At 31.6% G+C, this 17,757-nt stretch overlaps 2 protein-coding genes across 2 annotated transcripts; both read left to right on the top strand.

The window, feature by feature from the left end:
* The first annotated feature begins 4,099 nt into the window (after positions 1 to 4,099).
* Positions 4,100 to 7,449, top strand: LOC139862253 (RCC1 domain-containing protein RUG3, mitochondrial-like). Its single transcript, XM_071850825.1, is given in 7 exon segments — positions 4,100 to 4,580; positions 5,468 to 5,607; positions 5,753 to 5,947; positions 6,045 to 6,156; positions 6,158 to 6,171; positions 6,273 to 6,428; positions 6,888 to 7,449. Coding segments are annotated over 7 exon segments (1,272 nt in total). The 5' UTR covers positions 4,100 to 4,137; the 3' UTR covers positions 7,100 to 7,449.
* A 5,126-nt stretch (positions 7,450 to 12,575) lies between these two features.
* On the top strand, positions 12,576 to 13,361 carry LOC139862337 (zinc finger A20 and AN1 domain-containing stress-associated protein 5-like). Its single transcript, XM_071850931.1, has one exon. It carries the CDS (start codon positions 12,728 to 12,730, stop codon positions 13,187 to 13,189), a length of 462 nt encoding a protein of 153 aa, XP_071707032.1. The 5' UTR covers positions 12,576 to 12,727; the 3' UTR covers positions 13,190 to 13,361.
* Positions 13,362 to 17,757: the final 4,396 nt, after the last annotated feature.

Below are 17,757 nucleotides of genomic sequence, written 5' to 3'. Positions count from 1 at the left end.
TAAATGATAAAATGCGGACTCCAAAGCAGCAAAGCCCAAATAGCACACAAAGTCTTTAACAATCTTCACCTGAGACAAAACATGCTTAAAGTGTCAACCAAAAAGGTTGAGTGAACAACATAGGTTTAATATATAGTTTTAGACCACAAGATTTATTAATAAAGTTCAATCAGTTCGGTAGTAGTGCTAAGGTGTATGATATCGAGACTAAACAAAGTTACCCCGTGATCACATTATTCGTTCGTGTCGTTAAATCATTATTATGTAACCAAAGACCAGTGGTCAAATAGTTAGAGACGTCGATCTCAATAGGCCTACTCACAATAACTAAGTTTGCATTTATACGTAGCAATTAACGATATCATGGCAGGGATTTAGCATGAATCAAAGCATGCAGCACAGTTTGAACTAATCAAAAGAAAGTTTTCATGTACTTGTGTCTAAGCGTAAAACAGTTTAAAAGCAAGCATGTGTCTCACCCCAAAGTTTAAAATAAGTAAATAAAGAAAGTTAAAAAGCGGGGCTATGAAGTTCACCTTAATAGCAAGCAAGCAAAATCCACGCAAGTAGTATGAATGGAGTGTGTAATCGAAGATCTCAACCTAGAGATATAATGTTCGATTAGTTGATGTCTAATAGACATTAAGTTTGTTTATCAATATAATAAACTATATTAACAGTGACCGTTTTCGAGAAATTTATATTTATATGAGTGATAATATACTTAGTGTTATAAGTGTTACTATATAGGTATGTGTACATGTTATACTAATAATAGCATTATTGATTACATTAATTATTCAACTATTGTGTAAGTTATCATTATATGTTACGTATATAATTATATCTATGTGATACATACATATATATTCTTTATTATTATTATTCATGTATGTATTCAATACTATATGATACATATATAGTAGGTGTATGTGTTACATATATAATAGTGTAAGATGGTACATATACATATACTTATTACTTTTCTTATTATTTTTACTATACTTATTACTTAAATAATACACCTCCATACATACATACACACGTACATACACATACATTTATACACATACATATACACACAAATACATAAACTTTATATAACGGATATATTGATCAAAAGTTAATATTTAAACAAAGTTGTTAAACAAAGTTTACGAGTACATATAGTCCTAATATTTGAACAGAAATGAAAAATTGAGGGTCGTCATATTCATATTACCTTACAAACCTGAAGATCAACGATGAAGAAGATGAGAAATCGCCACAAGATTCATAGTCCTCACTTCTGGACTGTCATCAGAATCAATCAGATTCAGAGTCCTCACTTCTTCCTTTTTTGCTGTAATAACATCATCTTTGGCAGTGGCTTGTTCAGTCCTACATAAATTAGAACCATAAGAAAGTATAATAGTCACATAAGAAAGCATTAAGATCAACTACAAATTATCTAAAAAAATATTAGTAACATTTAAGGCCATAGAATAGCACTTGTTTTAAGAAAGCAAATTGCTGAAAAAGCCTGCATTTAAGAAAGCATATTAGTAACATCCGCTATCGTCTTCACAATGCTGGAGATAGCCTGCAAATTGTTGAAAAATCACTACCTAAAGGTTATAAGAAATCATTATATAATTTAACTTATTATATCGATGCACCATCACTGAAAATTATAATATTATAAATGGAAGTAACTCATTAACAACTTCAAAGCAAATAACCCAACCATTTGTCCCAATGCCTTTCAGCCATGGCCTACTGAATGACAAATTCGAAGATGGAATTGAATGAATTATTTGAGACGACTCCTACCAACGATTTACCCATTTAGACCCTATTCAAACCCATTTAGTGACATATATACAGAATATATGACTTGCTGCATAATAACAACGACAACTATTTGTGTAACTGTACTTAATTCGAGAAAAACTGAAAAATATAAGTATAATAAATGAACAATAGAAAAATATTAACAATCAATTTTTGAAACAATTTTTGTAAATTTATTTTATACAAATGACATACCTTTTCTCAAACAATTACACGATTCGCAAACATTTACACGATTCACGATTGATGGGATCTGATTTGTGCATTATGAAACCCTAATAGAAAAAACCATGGTCGGTTGTTGAAAAAAAAAACGATTTAAATCAGTCGCATACATGAAATAGAAGAAGCGTAATCAACAAATTACAAATAATCAAATTGTAAAATAGTTCATGATTATTAACATTAAATCGGATGATGATAAACAACGATTTAAATTCGCATACCTCGACTTACAAATTTGCATCACGTCATTTAACTCCAAATCGTTGATTAACAGGTAGAGTAAACACTAATCAGATATGCGGATTGCTAGTATTGGTTCAAATTTCGACGTCTCTCCGAACGTATGATTGATAAACGGCGATTGAAGCTCGTAGTTTAGAAAAATCTGCAAAATTGCATTTGTATTTAACAGATTAATTTTTCAGAGTTTTATGAGAGAAATGAGAGAGATAGGCCTGTGATAATTTTTTAGAGGAACCCTAAAAAGTGAGGGTGCAAAATACGAATTCAACAGTGAGGCTGCAGTTTCTTAATCCGTGGTTAAGAAGGACACGTGTTATTTTCTTGTAATTAGTGGATTTAATCAACTTTTAATTAGAAAATTAGGAAGTTTAAGGAAGAATCACAGGAGGACACGTCATACTCATCTTACCGGATTAGTAATATAGAAGATATTTAAATAATAATTTAAATGAGTTAAAGCTAGATGGTGGAGTGTATAATATGGAGAGATTAGTGAAAGAAATGTTAAAAGTGTGTGCTAATGTGGCATTGATGTGAAAGAGAAAAGTTCTGTGAAAGAAGAGATTGATAAGGAGTGGTCTAACATGCATATATATGTCTTCTAATTTTTAATCTCATAATTAGATTAGATAGATTAGAAGATTAGATTCAATTAGATTAGAATAGATTAGATTATATTTTCGTCTCCAATAATTTGAAATTCTGATTTCGCTACTCCTAGTATATAAAAGTAATACTAGAGGTAAATCAAATGTAAAGTGAAACGATTGACTTATTAAGCCATCGTAATTGTCGGTGATGGTTCTCCTAACGTCTTGCTAGTGGAGTAATGAAATTTTGACGTTAAAAAAAAGGTATTACTAGCTAAAGTAATATTGTTGTAAAAATACGAATTATTGTTCATATTGTTCTTTCACTCATTAACACTTGAGATGAACTAGTATCCATTTTATACTCAAGATTTAACCGTGAAAGGTTGTAGTCTTCAATTTACTTTTTAATGTTTTGGTTTTATAACCTAATGCATTTAGATCTTTTGTAAATAGTTTTAAAAAAGTTAAAAGATTATCGTACATTGTTACCTCATTTTAAAATTTATTCAAACCCCTAACATGCATCACAAACGTGGGTGACGTTTATTTTTGAGTCGATGCACAAATGTGTTTTTCTAAACCAAGTTTATTTAGATAACTCAATAACCTCGTGTTGTCACATAGGTGTGTAAACGTAAAGGAAGGTGATATGCAAGGTTGGATAATTCGGATCTCGGGGAGATCTCGTTTGGACTTTTTAGGGAGATCTCGGCATCTCGGAATAATCTCGGGGAGATCTCGGACGTTGACTTACGTTGACTTTATAGTTTTTTTAATAAAAATATACATAAAAACATAAATATATGTATATTTATATACGTTTTTACAAAATTTTACAAAAATATCCGAGAAATGAGCGAGAAAATCTAGGTTATTACTAATTTTACAAGAAAATCTTACAAATTAGCAAGAAAATCCGAGAAATAGTGGCTTTGACTAAGTTTGACCCCGTTGACTGACAAATCTCGGGAGATGAACATCTCGTCTCGGTTGCCTTCTAAAAACGAGATCTCGAGGGAGATCTCGGGGAGATCTCGGGAGATTTACAACACTGGTGATATGTACACGATCTACTTTTGTTATATATATAATTATGGTGTTTTATAGTGTTGTATAGTACAATACCGTAAAGTACTATGGTCGTGTACATAACAAAATTGGCTTGTGTACGACTTGAATAATTGTGTTTGAGTTGTGCCAATAAATCTCAATTGGTCAAATTCAAACCAACCAAACAGTGCAAATGGCCATCCGTCAACTACGCCGTACTATCACCACCGCCGCCGCCCCCACCGCCGCCGCCGCCAACACCAACAAACTCCAGCTATACTCATGGGGACGAGGGTCATCAGGCCAGTTAGGTAACGGAAAAGAAGAATCCCAGTTATATCCTTGTCCAATTTCATCACTCAATCTCCCTTCTTCTTCATCATCAGTATCATCATCCGCCACGTGTCATAACGATCAATTAGGAATTAGTGTTGCTTGTGGGTTGTTTCATTCAAGTGTAATTGTTGATGGTAAGTTGTGGATTTGGGGTAAAGGTGATGGTGGTCGCTTAGGTTTTGGTCATGAAAACACCCTTTTTCGACCCACTTTAAACCCTAATCTTGATTCAGTTAAAACTGTTGCTCTTGGTGGACTGCATTCTCTTGCCGTTAATTCGGTTGGTGACGTCTTCTCATGGTCAGTTAGCCTTTTTATTTGCGTTTACGGTCATTTTATTTTTGATGTTTGTTGCCTAATGTAAGAACTTAACTTAAAGCTCAACCATCAAACTAATTTGAATTAGCCTTTTAAATGTTGATGTGAGCTAATGTTTCACAACCTTTGTGTGGCAAGTTCCTTAGATATCATACTTGAGTGATTGTTGAGATGATGAGAAGTCATAAAAGTAGTCATCTTTTTAAAGTACTATAACTCGTTACCTTACACATTGGAGTCCATAATTGCTTTTATTAACAATGTTGGCTAAAAGGTGTAGATCGGCACAAACACTTCCGGTATTTCCTTTGGGAACCCACCCCATAAAAGTCGGATATCTGTAATATACCTCCACCGAATACCCCCATGTATCATAAACGAGTATCATCCCACTTTGTCAAGGGTTGTAAATCTTTGCCAAAAGTAGGACTCGAATCTACGCCCATTTTTGGCAAAGGTTTCCATATGGCGGAACCCCGCTTCTAAGGGAACTTGTACCACTGAGCTATTAGGTCATTGGTTTTATGGTAATATTAGCTTCCAAGCCTAACTCGTTAATCGTGAATGTTAAATAGAATTTTTTATATCAAATTCTTAGTGGTTGAGGTCCTGATATACTTACATGAGGTCTTAGGTTCAAAACTCACTAGCATAATATATTGGGGTGGCCATATATTAGGTCAGAAACAATCATGAGATAACCCGGTTAGGCCATGTACACGCTTACCGTTTTTATCATGTAGTACATGACTACTTGTGACCTTCATTTCTGCTCGATTAAGTTCGACAGTGACTATATAAATATATTGTGTGTACTTGTGTTGACTTAAAGTAATGTTCTTTTTGGGGGTCTATAATGAAGTTTACAGGGGCTATGGTGGGTTTGGTGCTCTTGGCCATTCTGTGTATACACGAGAACTCTCTCCTAAAAAGATACAACCCAATTGGGACGGAAAGATCTCTCAAATTGCAACTAGTGGCACACATACTGCTGCTATTACTCAACAAGGTCATCAAATACTTTCTCATATCTAAGTTGTAACATAACAATCGTTCACTTTTTATTTTTATATAAATAAATACCTTGACAGTTATAATTCTCCTATCCCATTAAGTTATTTGCAGTAACATTTTTTAACACATGGTGAATGTAGGTGTATTATACACTTGTGGACGTGACGAAGGGGAAGGTAGACTTGGGCTTGGACCGGGTCGTGGCCCAAATGAAGTTGGTGGACTTAGTATACCTTCCAAAGTCAAAGCGTTACCGGTTCCTGTTGTTTCCGCTGCATGCGGTGGTTTTTTCACAACGGTTATCACCGATGCTGGCCATTTGTGGAGCTGGGGTGGTAAGAAATTTAGCAATGCTTCGTCCCTTTTTAATGAATTTTCAAATGTATAGTAATCGTAATTTTAGTAAAAGTGAATATTATTATATTTATGCAGCAAATTCAAACAATGAGCTTGGAAGAGGTAATCGAGTGGGTGGTTGGAAGCCTCAACCTATTCCTAGTTTGGAGGGTGTTCGTATCATTCAAATAGCAAGTGGTGGATATCACTCTTGCTTTAACTGGTACGCCAAATGTGGAACTATCCGATTTTAGAAGGGGTGGAATTGTAAATTTTTGTGTAGATTATAGAATGCTGATGTCATTTTGGTCTCTAATCTTGAAGATGAAGGTCGAGTACTATCTTGGGGATATGGTGGACATGGGCAGTTAGGGCACTTCTCAACTCAAAATAAGCCCGTTCCCACAGTTATCGAGAGTCTAGCTTCTGAGAAAATTGTGTATATTGCTTGTGGAGGATCTTCATCAGCCGCTGTAACTGGTAAACTAAGTCGCATCCCATTCTTCTTACAATATGACAATATGGGTGGGTTGGGATGACTAGGTAACCCAGGTCAAACAAGTTTGGGTTGACTTGTAAACATTAGTGCTTTAATTATGATTAAATAAATATTACTACATTGTAATTGTATTATGGTAATAGCCTAATCCTTTGAATTAAGCACGGATAGAATCACTAAGGGGTTGTTTACTTTTTTTTCTGTATTAAGTTATGTTTCCATGTGCCTCTGTTGGGGAAGGGTGTTTGGGAAGGGGTGTCTGATTCTATATCTCATAGAAACAGACCAATTTTCAGATTGACAAAGAAACAACAATTTTACTTACTGAACTAAGAGTTGTACAGAAACAGATCATTAAGTGCATAATGGTTAATAAACCATTTCAAATCATTTAAATGGTATAAAGCATTATTTTAGTTAAATTTTGTTGGCATATGCAGATAGTGGTAAGTTGTACATGTGGGGGAACGCTAAGGATGGTCAATTAGGGGTCCCAGGTGTGCCAGAGATACAACCATTTCCGATCGAAGTTAAGTTCCTTATGGATGATGATGATGGTTTAGGTCCCCACAATGTTCTTTCTGTAGCCGTTGGTGCATCACATGCTCTTTGCTTAGTTTCTAGATCGAGCAATTCACGTCCAGATGTCTAGCCTTTTCGATTGGTTCACAAAAGCTTGACTTAAATCCTGCAAAATGATCGTTAGACTTTTCAAATCGCACTATATGGTGTCGACAGGATTTGCCAACAAGGTAAACCTCATCCGATGTTTATGTTTATGGCTGTCGGAAAAATAAATTTTATTTTTTGAGGAAATAGTAATAGAATATTTATAACAGGATCTGTTGATCCAAGTGATACATTTGTGAGGTTGCAAGATGCCAACTTGATTATAATGCACCGTGATTGTACTAATTTTAGTGTAGTAGACAATATGATCAACATGCTTATACAGCTTTTTAGTATCCTTTGTTTATGTACCTATTCAAAATCTATTAAACAATTGCTAGCTTAACATATGCTGTCAAGTTATTTTCTAGTTAATCAAATAGAAACTAATTTTGAAATATGTTGATGATGATGTGAAGGCTATGCTCTTAAACCATCTACAGTGTGAGGGAGAGGTGATCCCATCTTCATCTGACAACGAAAAACTTGTATTTTTATTTTTATCTCACATAGGAAAATGCTAACGACAGTCTTTAAGGCTGTTATTAAGATGCATAAATAACTTCCAGGATTGAAATTAATTATGAACTTTCAGGATTGAAATTAATTCGAAGAAGAATTGGTTAATTCAAACTACAGTTTAATCTTAAAATAATTATTTAAGAGTAACAATATCAAGCGCAAGAAGTAATTACGCTTGAAATTGCATACTTGGCTAACATAATTGATTAATTCAAACTAAAGTGTCATCTTAAAATAATTATTAAAGAGTAACAATATCAAGCGCAAGAAGAATTAGGCTTAAAATTGCATACTTGGCTAATGACAACCCTTAGGGTTGTCATTAAGAATTAAATCATTGCAAAAGTTGGTGGTACATGCAGTAGTTATTTTCATGTAGGTGGTTAATTTTTATCAAAAGTACAAAATTTATTGCATGTCCTAATCTCTTAATAACAACCCTTAGGGTTGTGATTGTCATTAGCATTTCCCGAATTGGTATCAAGTGTTAATATTTGGAAAAAATTGAGAAAACATCTATCAATTCAGTTTCTTTTTTAATAACTAGCACATGCCACTTGTTTGAGACATTTTTGGTCATGTGAAAAAAAAAAAAATCACAACTATTTGATTCGTAAATTTGTCTGGTCAAAAAAGCAAACATATGATATAATTATAGTATTAGACAAATCAAACGATGTTATATATATATATATATATATATATATATATATATATATATATATATATATATATATATATATATATATATATATATATATATATTTACAGAATATATCTTTAATTATACGATTAAACGAGAATGACTCGGTTAAACGGATTATGATCCCGGATTATGATCTTGTTTGCTTTTTTATTTTTATTAAGTTTTGTGCTCTGAATAACTGTTTTTTTATTTTTATTAAGTTTTGTGGTTTATGATAACTCTAAAGAGTACGTGATGAATAAATATATTTTTTTTTTGTCTAATGAATAATTGACTGCATAATCAAAGTTACAAATTTAATCATGTACATACGGTAATTATAGACAGTTATATTAGCAGTTTTAAAAAAGTAGAGGCGAATATGAAAATTTACATTTTCATGACTTAAAATATTAAGATATTATATTTTTATTAAATCAAAAACTAACATCATACTACTTATTCGGTTTTATATCATTAACTCTAATTAAGTCCATTAAGTTTTAAACAAACGGAACCTATGACTATGAATTTTAATGGATTCACAATTTTGTATTCAATTATATTATGAATTTTAATTTTAATGGATTCACAATTTTGTATTCAATTATATTGATGTGTGGATTATATATTTGTGCATCAATGATGATTAAAGATTAGGAGTTAGGAGGGGCTTATTGGCATAAGGTATACCGACAACTTTAAAATCAGAACGCAACCAACATGTTGATTACTTCTCTTTAATCTGGTGTATATTAAGGTAAATTTATTAACATTATGTGGAAATAATTTTGTAATACGGAGTACTAGATTTAGCCTAAGATAAATCTTTTTTACAATTGATTGAACATTTACAGATCGTACGCATAATATGGAGAAAAAGCGTCGTCTTTTCTACAAAATGGAAGCAATAATTCTCCTTTAATTGTATGCAACCAAGTGTTGATTTTCTCCCGTGAAAAAACATTTAGATAAATTATAAAAAAAAAACTAAATGGTTAGTCCCCAAAATTTCTATCAAAAATTAGGATGAGATCTAAAATTTTAATTGATCATGGTTGGTCTCAAATTATAAACAATGTACACGAATGATCCTACAATTAACTAATCATTGGTCTCACAGTTAACTCATCGTTATTCTCCACCAGTTAAGTGAAACACGTGATGTACACATGCTTGGGACCAACCTTGAAGTTTGCATATGTTACATAGTTATTACATAGTTAGTTCTGACACTAACAATCGTTAGTCAAGTTCTGTTAATTGCACCATGTGCACCTCACATGACATCATATCTCTTCTTCAGCATAGCCATTCATCCCCTCAAAATCACAAACCCTAATTATTAAATCACCAAAACAACCCCAAAAAGATACTTCAGTTTCAAATAAAACAAATCAGATTCTAAACCTAATGAATTTAATTAAGGCAGAAATTCAAAATAAATAAAAAAATCACAAGATGGAGATCAACTAAGATGGTTGGACGCAACTACCACCAACATTTCTTTCCAACAATTACATCGATTTACAGTGATGATTGATTAAAATGATATAGAGTAAATAAATACCAGAAGTATTGTTTATTAATTGTAGATCTACAACCGGAGTACAACGAATGAAATAACATGATTTTGGTGGGGTTTTAACCGAACGGAGCTGAATCTATCGAGGCGCGACGGAGATGCAATGGTCGGAGCTTTTACCGTTCGAAGTTACATGATAGTGTTGGAGCTAATCGGTTAGAGTATCTCACATAGAATGAAAAGGAAATAAATGTTTGTATATAAGCTTAGAGAAAATTCCTTTTATCACCAATTGGCTTAGGGGAAACAAATGTTTGTACATCATGTGTTTCACTTTACTGTTGGGACTAACGAGAAGTTAACTATGGGGTCATCCGTATACAATGTTTAAAACTTGAGACCAAACATGATCGAGCTAAACTTTAGTTCTCTGATTTTGGTACAAACTTTGGAGACCAACCATGAAATAATTTTTTTAAATTATAGCGCAAACCTTTCTTTATTAATTACTATCTCCATCACAAATAGTCTTGTTTTGCTTTTAAAAGTCTTTTTTAACTTTTACTTAACTTTTTTTTTATGTTATATAATATTTGATGGTTATAAAACCTTATAAAAAGTTTTTAATTGATAGTAGAATGGCTGGGCATAGATAATTGGAAGTTTTAATAGTGAATTCTTCTTATGGTCATTATTTGTGTTTCTCCTTTTGTAGGTTTGTGTATTATGTAGTAGTTAGCTAGGGTTTTGTTCTAATAGGTAATAGGCCGTATGATTTGGGTGAGTTAAGTTGTGGGGTCAAGTCGTTAAAATTATATTGCTATAGTAAGACCACAAAAAACGTGCTCGTTCTTCGCCTACTTAGCATCACAAACGCCTGTATGGGACGTTTGTGAGCAATTTTCGTTGGGGCGTTTATCTGATGAAAAATGAACTTCTTAGCTCAAAGTATTCGTATTTTGTTTGATTCTTCTTCGTCCCATGATGAAGATTTTTATTTTGAAGAACTGGAGATGGGCGAAACATCAAGACGACGTGTGCAATGAAATCCAAGGTTTTATATTAATAGAGATCGTGAAACTGTGGGTAATGCATTATGGAACAATTATTATTTGCATACGCCATCATGTCCTCTCCATATATTTAAAAGACGGTTTCGTATGCGGATTCAGTTATTTCTCCGTATCTCAGAAGGTATTCTTGATTAATCCAACTCTAGTGATTCTGTTCCAAAATATTTTTCCTTTTTCCAACAACGTCCGAATGAACTAGGTTACAATTTAGCAGACGGTAATATCCTGATTGGACAACATTAGCAAAAAGATATATGACTCATATTGAGGAACCACGAATCAAATTTATCAGATTTCAAGCAAGTGCTCAAAAGGACGTGGAACATAAATTTGGTGTTCTACAAAGAAGGTTTGCTATTTTAAAACCTCTGGCACGAGTTATGAGCGTCATCAAAATGCAAAGGATAATTTATTCTTGTATTGTTATGCACAAAACATGAATACATGATAGAAGAAGATAACGGCTTTGCATTATGTAACTAGGAAGAAGACTGACACAACGAGAAAGAAAACATGCATCGTCGGAATATTAGAAGAGTCGAGGATCGTCGATCAAGAGAAAGGAAATTCGCGATAAAGACGTACACGATCAACTACTCAAATATCTAACGGAGCATATCTGGAGGCTTCCAACAAACTTTCGTGCTACAAACTAGCCGTTATCTATGTTTAATGTTTTTTAATTAATGTAATTTTTAATTATTAGGATGTTTATGTTATTGTAATTTTTAATTTTTAAGTTTTTTAAATAATTACTCCCTCCGTCCCATATTTATTGTCACCAGACAAAAAACACACAGTTTAAGAAAATCCCACTAACTTCATTTCTCCACCAATGAAACATCTTCTCTCTCCAGATCCACCAATGAAATATCTTCTTTCCTTTCCATTTATGGAAGTGGACAATTAATTTGGAACATCTCAAAATGGAATAGTGGACAATAATATAGGGACGGATGGAGTATTATTTATGAATTTTAAACTATGTAACGCTTTTTTATAGAAATTATGTAACGTTTTAATTATTTTATAAATGAATATTTTAAATAAATATAAATCATTTATTTAAACATGAAATCAAAATTAAATGTCACGTTAACGTCATCCTATCCTAACACCCCCATTATAATTATCATCTTCTTCTATCATTGTCATGTCAACGATATAATTCAAAAAGTACCACTTATTCACTCAACGTCAGCGTAAACATTATTCATGATATAAGTATCTAAGATAAATCTAGGATTTGCTTTAATTGTTAGCTTGTTGCTAGTCCTTTAATAAATATCTAACAATTATCCTTTTAATAACTCTACTATAGTTTTGTAGGTGATATACGTACATAAATTACAACTACAAATCACTCTCCAACTTGTGCTTACGAAAAAGATGATGTCATGATGAATCATGTTTAACTTTGTTTGTCGATCACATGTAAGTTTCACACTTTCATGTAGTTTGTACAAGTAAATCATAAGATCTACTTAAATATATACAGTACTTATTTTAACGTAAATAAATTATAAATTATGTTTTTCCCGTATAAAAATAATTCCCCAAAATGTAGACTGTTTTGAGAATTACAAAAATACCCCTATTCACATATCTGAACATACATTTCACCACCTCAATATCATAATCATAACGCGTTGGCCGACCTCTTTCCCCTTAAATCACCCTCCCACACCCCTCCCAATTTCATCCAAATTTCACATTTCATTTCCTTAATTATCTTCCTATTCCTCCAATTTATAAATTATCATCATACAATTAAATTTCAATTTTAATTGAATTCAATTCAATTTGATGGCTCAGAGAACAGAGAAAGAAGAAACGGAATTCAAATCCGTACCAGAATCGTTGACTTTATGCATAAACAACTGCGGCGTCGTTGCTAATCCGATGACGAACAATATGTGCCAGAAATGCTTTAACGCTACAACAATCACCAGCTCAACGACGTCGTATCGCAGATCTAGGTCACCGGTATCGGTAGATCTGGTAATTAACCGGACGGTAGAGGTTTTAGATGAAGAATTGAATAAGAGGAATGAAACGGTTGTTGTGAAGAAGGAGGTGAATCGGTGTTCCGGCTGCCGGAAAAAGGTCGGTTTGACCGGATTCCGGTGCCGGTGCGGTGATCTGTTTTGTTCGGAGCATCGGTACTCCGATCGACATGATTGTAGTTATGATTATAAAACTGCTGGACGTGAGATGATTGCAAAAGATAATCCAGTTGTTAAAGCTTCAAAAATTGTTAGAATATAAAATTTATTTACACGTTAATTAAAAAATACAAAAAAAAAAAAAAAAAAGAAGAAAAGAAATTAAACATGTATTGTTGTTACGTAGAGTTATTATTACGAGTAATTTTCTTTTTTGTGTGAAAATATTGTAAAATTTGAAATTAATGGACAAGTTTCGCTGAATTGGATTGTAATTAGCGATTAAGTTGGATTTGTTTTGTCTGAAAACTTGAATTGTTTCTGAAATGGAATTGAGGTTGTTACGATCGGGTCGGGCCGGGTCCGATTGAAAGTGCAGACGACGGGTTGGACCGAGTTTTGGAAGGGTTACGTAGGGTGTTTGACTGGTGTGCTTCTAGTAGGTTGGATGGGCTCATCAAATTTGTTAATTACTCGTATAAAGTATTTACAAATTTCCAATGTGATTATTTTTGTCACTTGTATATTTTAGTTTTATGTTTATATTGCCTAAAAAGTAAATGAATGGTTCATGGTAAACAAATTACATTGATTTCTATAGTATGTTGTTTCATCATAACAATAGATTTTATAAATTTTAACACATAATATTTATATCTTTTAAATTCACTACATATAATATTAATTATATATAGAAATCATATATATTTATATATAAACTCATTTTAAATTGCACTTAATTATTTTGTATCTAATGAAATGGTTACTATTCATAACTTTTGTCTATTAGTTAATATGTAAATATGTACTATCCATGCTGCATCATCCTTGCTATTTCTTTCTGCATGCTACATGCTATCGATCACTGAATTTCATCATTCTTGTATCTATTTTGCCTCTTAATGAAATGGTTCAGCACTGAATGCTGAACCATTCAGTATTCAGTGCGTTTGTTTCTGACATCTGAATAACATATGGTGCTGAATGGTTCGGAATTCAGCTCTGAACCATTCAGAGATGAAACACTCTCTTAACCATTAAGAGCCTAATTTTTCTATAATATTCTCCTCAAATCATATCATGATCACCTGACAAGTAAATTGAATTTTTTATTCATGTCACACGTTAAATAGGTAGTTTTTCTCAGTTCATAACTTCATATCGTTCATTCTAAATGATTATCAAACAGCTTATTTTCATTCAGAGCAAACCTTATTCAGAGGATTTGGACCATTCAGATTCTGAATCATTCAGCACTAAATAATTCAGTTTTATCAAACGCACCCTTACATCCCTCTAAATATCGTAAGTCAAAAGTCAAAACCCTTGTGATTTACCCAATTGAGCGGTGACTTATTTTTTTTTAGCTCTTAGGACTATGCTTAAGAAACTTGGACATGCATAGTTGTACCATCTCAAATAACTACTCCCTCCATCCCATATTAATAGTCCGCAGATAAAAAACACACAGTTTAAGAAAATGTTACTTTCTGTTTACTTTCCAGTTTTACCCTTATCTTTTCTTTCTCCTTTAATCATATCCACATACACTAAGGGCAAAATAGAACTTAAGCTTCTTATTCTTTCTATTTATTAAAGTGGACTATTAATTTGGGACATCCCAAAATGAAATACTGGACTATTAATATAATGTACAATCATCAAAGCTTCAAATTTTTTCTTGAGTATAGCCCGAAGGACTAACAATAGAAATTTTTTTTGTTTTCTTTGGTAGAAACTAAATGTGAAACAAAAGTTTTTCACGTACCAAAATCTAACATGTAGCAAATTAGGCTTCTGATTTATTTTGGTATACTCTAAATGATCGTTCGAAGAAACCGCAAGATAAAATATTCGCTAAATCAAAACTTAGGAAGATGAAGAAAGATGAGATTGTTTCGCGTTCGTTTAATTTACACGATAATGTAAATGATATCGACTTTGGCGATGCGATTCAAAAGATATTCATTGATGATCATGTCGGGGAGCTAGGTGAGAGTTCCTTGGTTAGGGGAGTAGTTTGCGGGTGCAAACCAATCGCGAAAGGTTTCTTCCAGGATTTATAAGACCGTGGAGTTATTGCTCCTTCCGAAGCTATCCTAATTGGAGATAGTTCCTCCAATGTTTTGACATACAAGATTGTTAACCATAACAAGAAAAAAAATTGTCTGAGAGACCATCAATGGAAAGATGAAGAAGGTGGTCCCTTAGAGTGATATGTCGGTCGTTTTGTGTGACGATCGCTCCAAATCCATATGGACGAATACGTCATTCATCGATTTCATTGCGAGGTATTTGACCTCTATATGATACGTTTTACAAACATTGCATTCTTTTGAAAAGACACACCATAAATGAATATTTAAATCCAATGTTTTCAACATCTAATGATTTCTACATATAGACTATCACCGTAAATAATAGTTTACACTAATACTTCTGTTGACAATGCAGTCAAAATAGATACATGGTGATGATTTTGTGAATGCAACGTTTTCTCGAATAAATCATGTATGACTCCATGCACATAGCTTGTATAACATATTAGCAAACAGCGGAGTACTTCTAGGGAACCTGAGAATAAACATGCTAACAAGTGTCAACACAAAGGTTGGTGAGTTCATAGTTTTAATGTTTCGCATAATCTGTATATAAAGGTGGAGCACAAGATTTCAGTTATTTCATCCAGAAACGTTTATCAAAATATTCTACGAAATTGAGCACCATGGTAGCTAAACTTTAACGTATATATAATACGTACCCCTGTTTTGTGACGACCCGAAAATTTCCGACCAAATTTAAACTTTATCTTTATATTATTCCGATAGATAAGCAAAGTTTGTTAAGTTGAATCTCAAGGATTTTAAAATATGTTCATACATTCATTTAACCTCGACCAAGTTCCGACGATTCACGAACCATTATTTAATTGGATATGAATATGTATATGTACGTATATTTATATATTATAACTTGAGAATATTAACAAACGTATAATACTTTACATGAACATATTTGTTTCAATATGATTATCGATGTAACTAGAAGATAATATCAAATGATTGATTTATCAGATACATTTTATGATTATGAGTCTCTGTTATGAGGTCCACTATGATTTAAGAAAATCTGTTCCTTTTAACGGTATTCGGAATAATTAGTAAAGTAATTTACAAGAAAGAACAAAAGTGTCAATTAACGGGAACTAGACAAGGGTTAGTGGAGATTCCCGTTTGATTTTCAATTTATGCCTTACGATAATTGTCTCGTGACTTTTGATAAGATAACTATTTAGCTTTCATATTATTTAATGTGAAAGTGAAATTATGGAGTATAGATAACTTTGAAAATGAATATTGACAAGTTAAGTAAATTGACGTTTTACATTAAAATGATTTCTTACATTTAATTTGTCCATTGAACTTAACCCTACTATTCACGAACAATTGTTTGTAGAAAAATATAAATGTATATTTTAAATTTATTTGTTTCAATATATATAATTAATATACTTATCTATGTAATAAAATTTGATAAAACATAATTATAGTTATAGTAATTTGAAAATATATGTATATGAATTCTATACATAAATATTATTATATGTATGTTGTAATATATATAAAATTTATAAATATTAAATATTAAATATATATTATTATAATAGTAAATATTACATACTTTATAATATGTAAAAATTAATATATTAAATTTTATTACAAGTTAAAATAAAATTGCTATAGTAGTATTATTATTTACTTCCAATATTAATATCAACATTTATATTATTAATATTATTATTTAAAAAACATAACATAAAAATATGGAATTTGATATAAAATTGATATATTATTATTACTTATATCATTATTATCATATAATTAGTATTGCTATTATTATCAATAATAATATTATTATTATCATTTCATAATTATTATTATGGTTACTTATTATTATTATTATTATTATTATTATTATTATTATTATTATTTCTACTATTATTATTAATGTTGTACTATTGTTATTTTTATATTATTAATATTATCTTAATATCAGTATTTATAATATTAAAAGTATTAATATTATTAATATATTTATTAAATATTAAGATATATATATAAAATACAGATATATAGAGTGCAGATACAGATAATTACGATTTAATTAATATCAATCATCAGATTCCTTATTTCTTGTCTGCTTTCTTTTTCTTCCCTATTCTTCTTCTACTCGTGATAACATGTCGAGCAAATCATAGCTATCAAAAAAATCTAGATTTAATATTATACTACTTAAATCCTTCAATTACGCCTTTAAACTTACCTACTGATATTCATAAATCACATAATTTAAAGAAAACCCATTCATCCTCTTTACGTCCATCTTTTCGGCCAAAATTAAAAATCGAATCAAATATCAAAATCCATAAATGCAGGAGTGTTAGGAATTATCAGTTTGATCTAGTTGTAAGTTTTCACACTCCAATTCTTCCTAATTAATTTTAATTTTCGAGTCAAAGCTTTTGAATCAAAAAGTCAACCGCTGTGTTCTTGAGAAAATTCGGATTAGTGTTTGTGTTTCAAGACCAAATGACGATTCAAATAGTTTCTATACATGTTTAGCAAACTATTTCGTGTTATCATCTTTATCTATAACGTTATCAAAATGTGG

Source organism: Rutidosis leptorrhynchoides, chromosome 8 (assembly GCF_046630445.1).
Source record: "Rutidosis leptorrhynchoides isolate AG116_Rl617_1_P2 chromosome 8, CSIRO_AGI_Rlap_v1, whole genome shotgun sequence".
Classification (NCBI taxonomy): Eukaryota; Viridiplantae; Streptophyta; class Magnoliopsida; order Asterales; family Asteraceae; genus Rutidosis; species Rutidosis leptorrhynchoides.
Note: the sequence above shows the minus strand (reverse complement) of the source record. Positions and strands in the feature narration are given on the sequence as shown.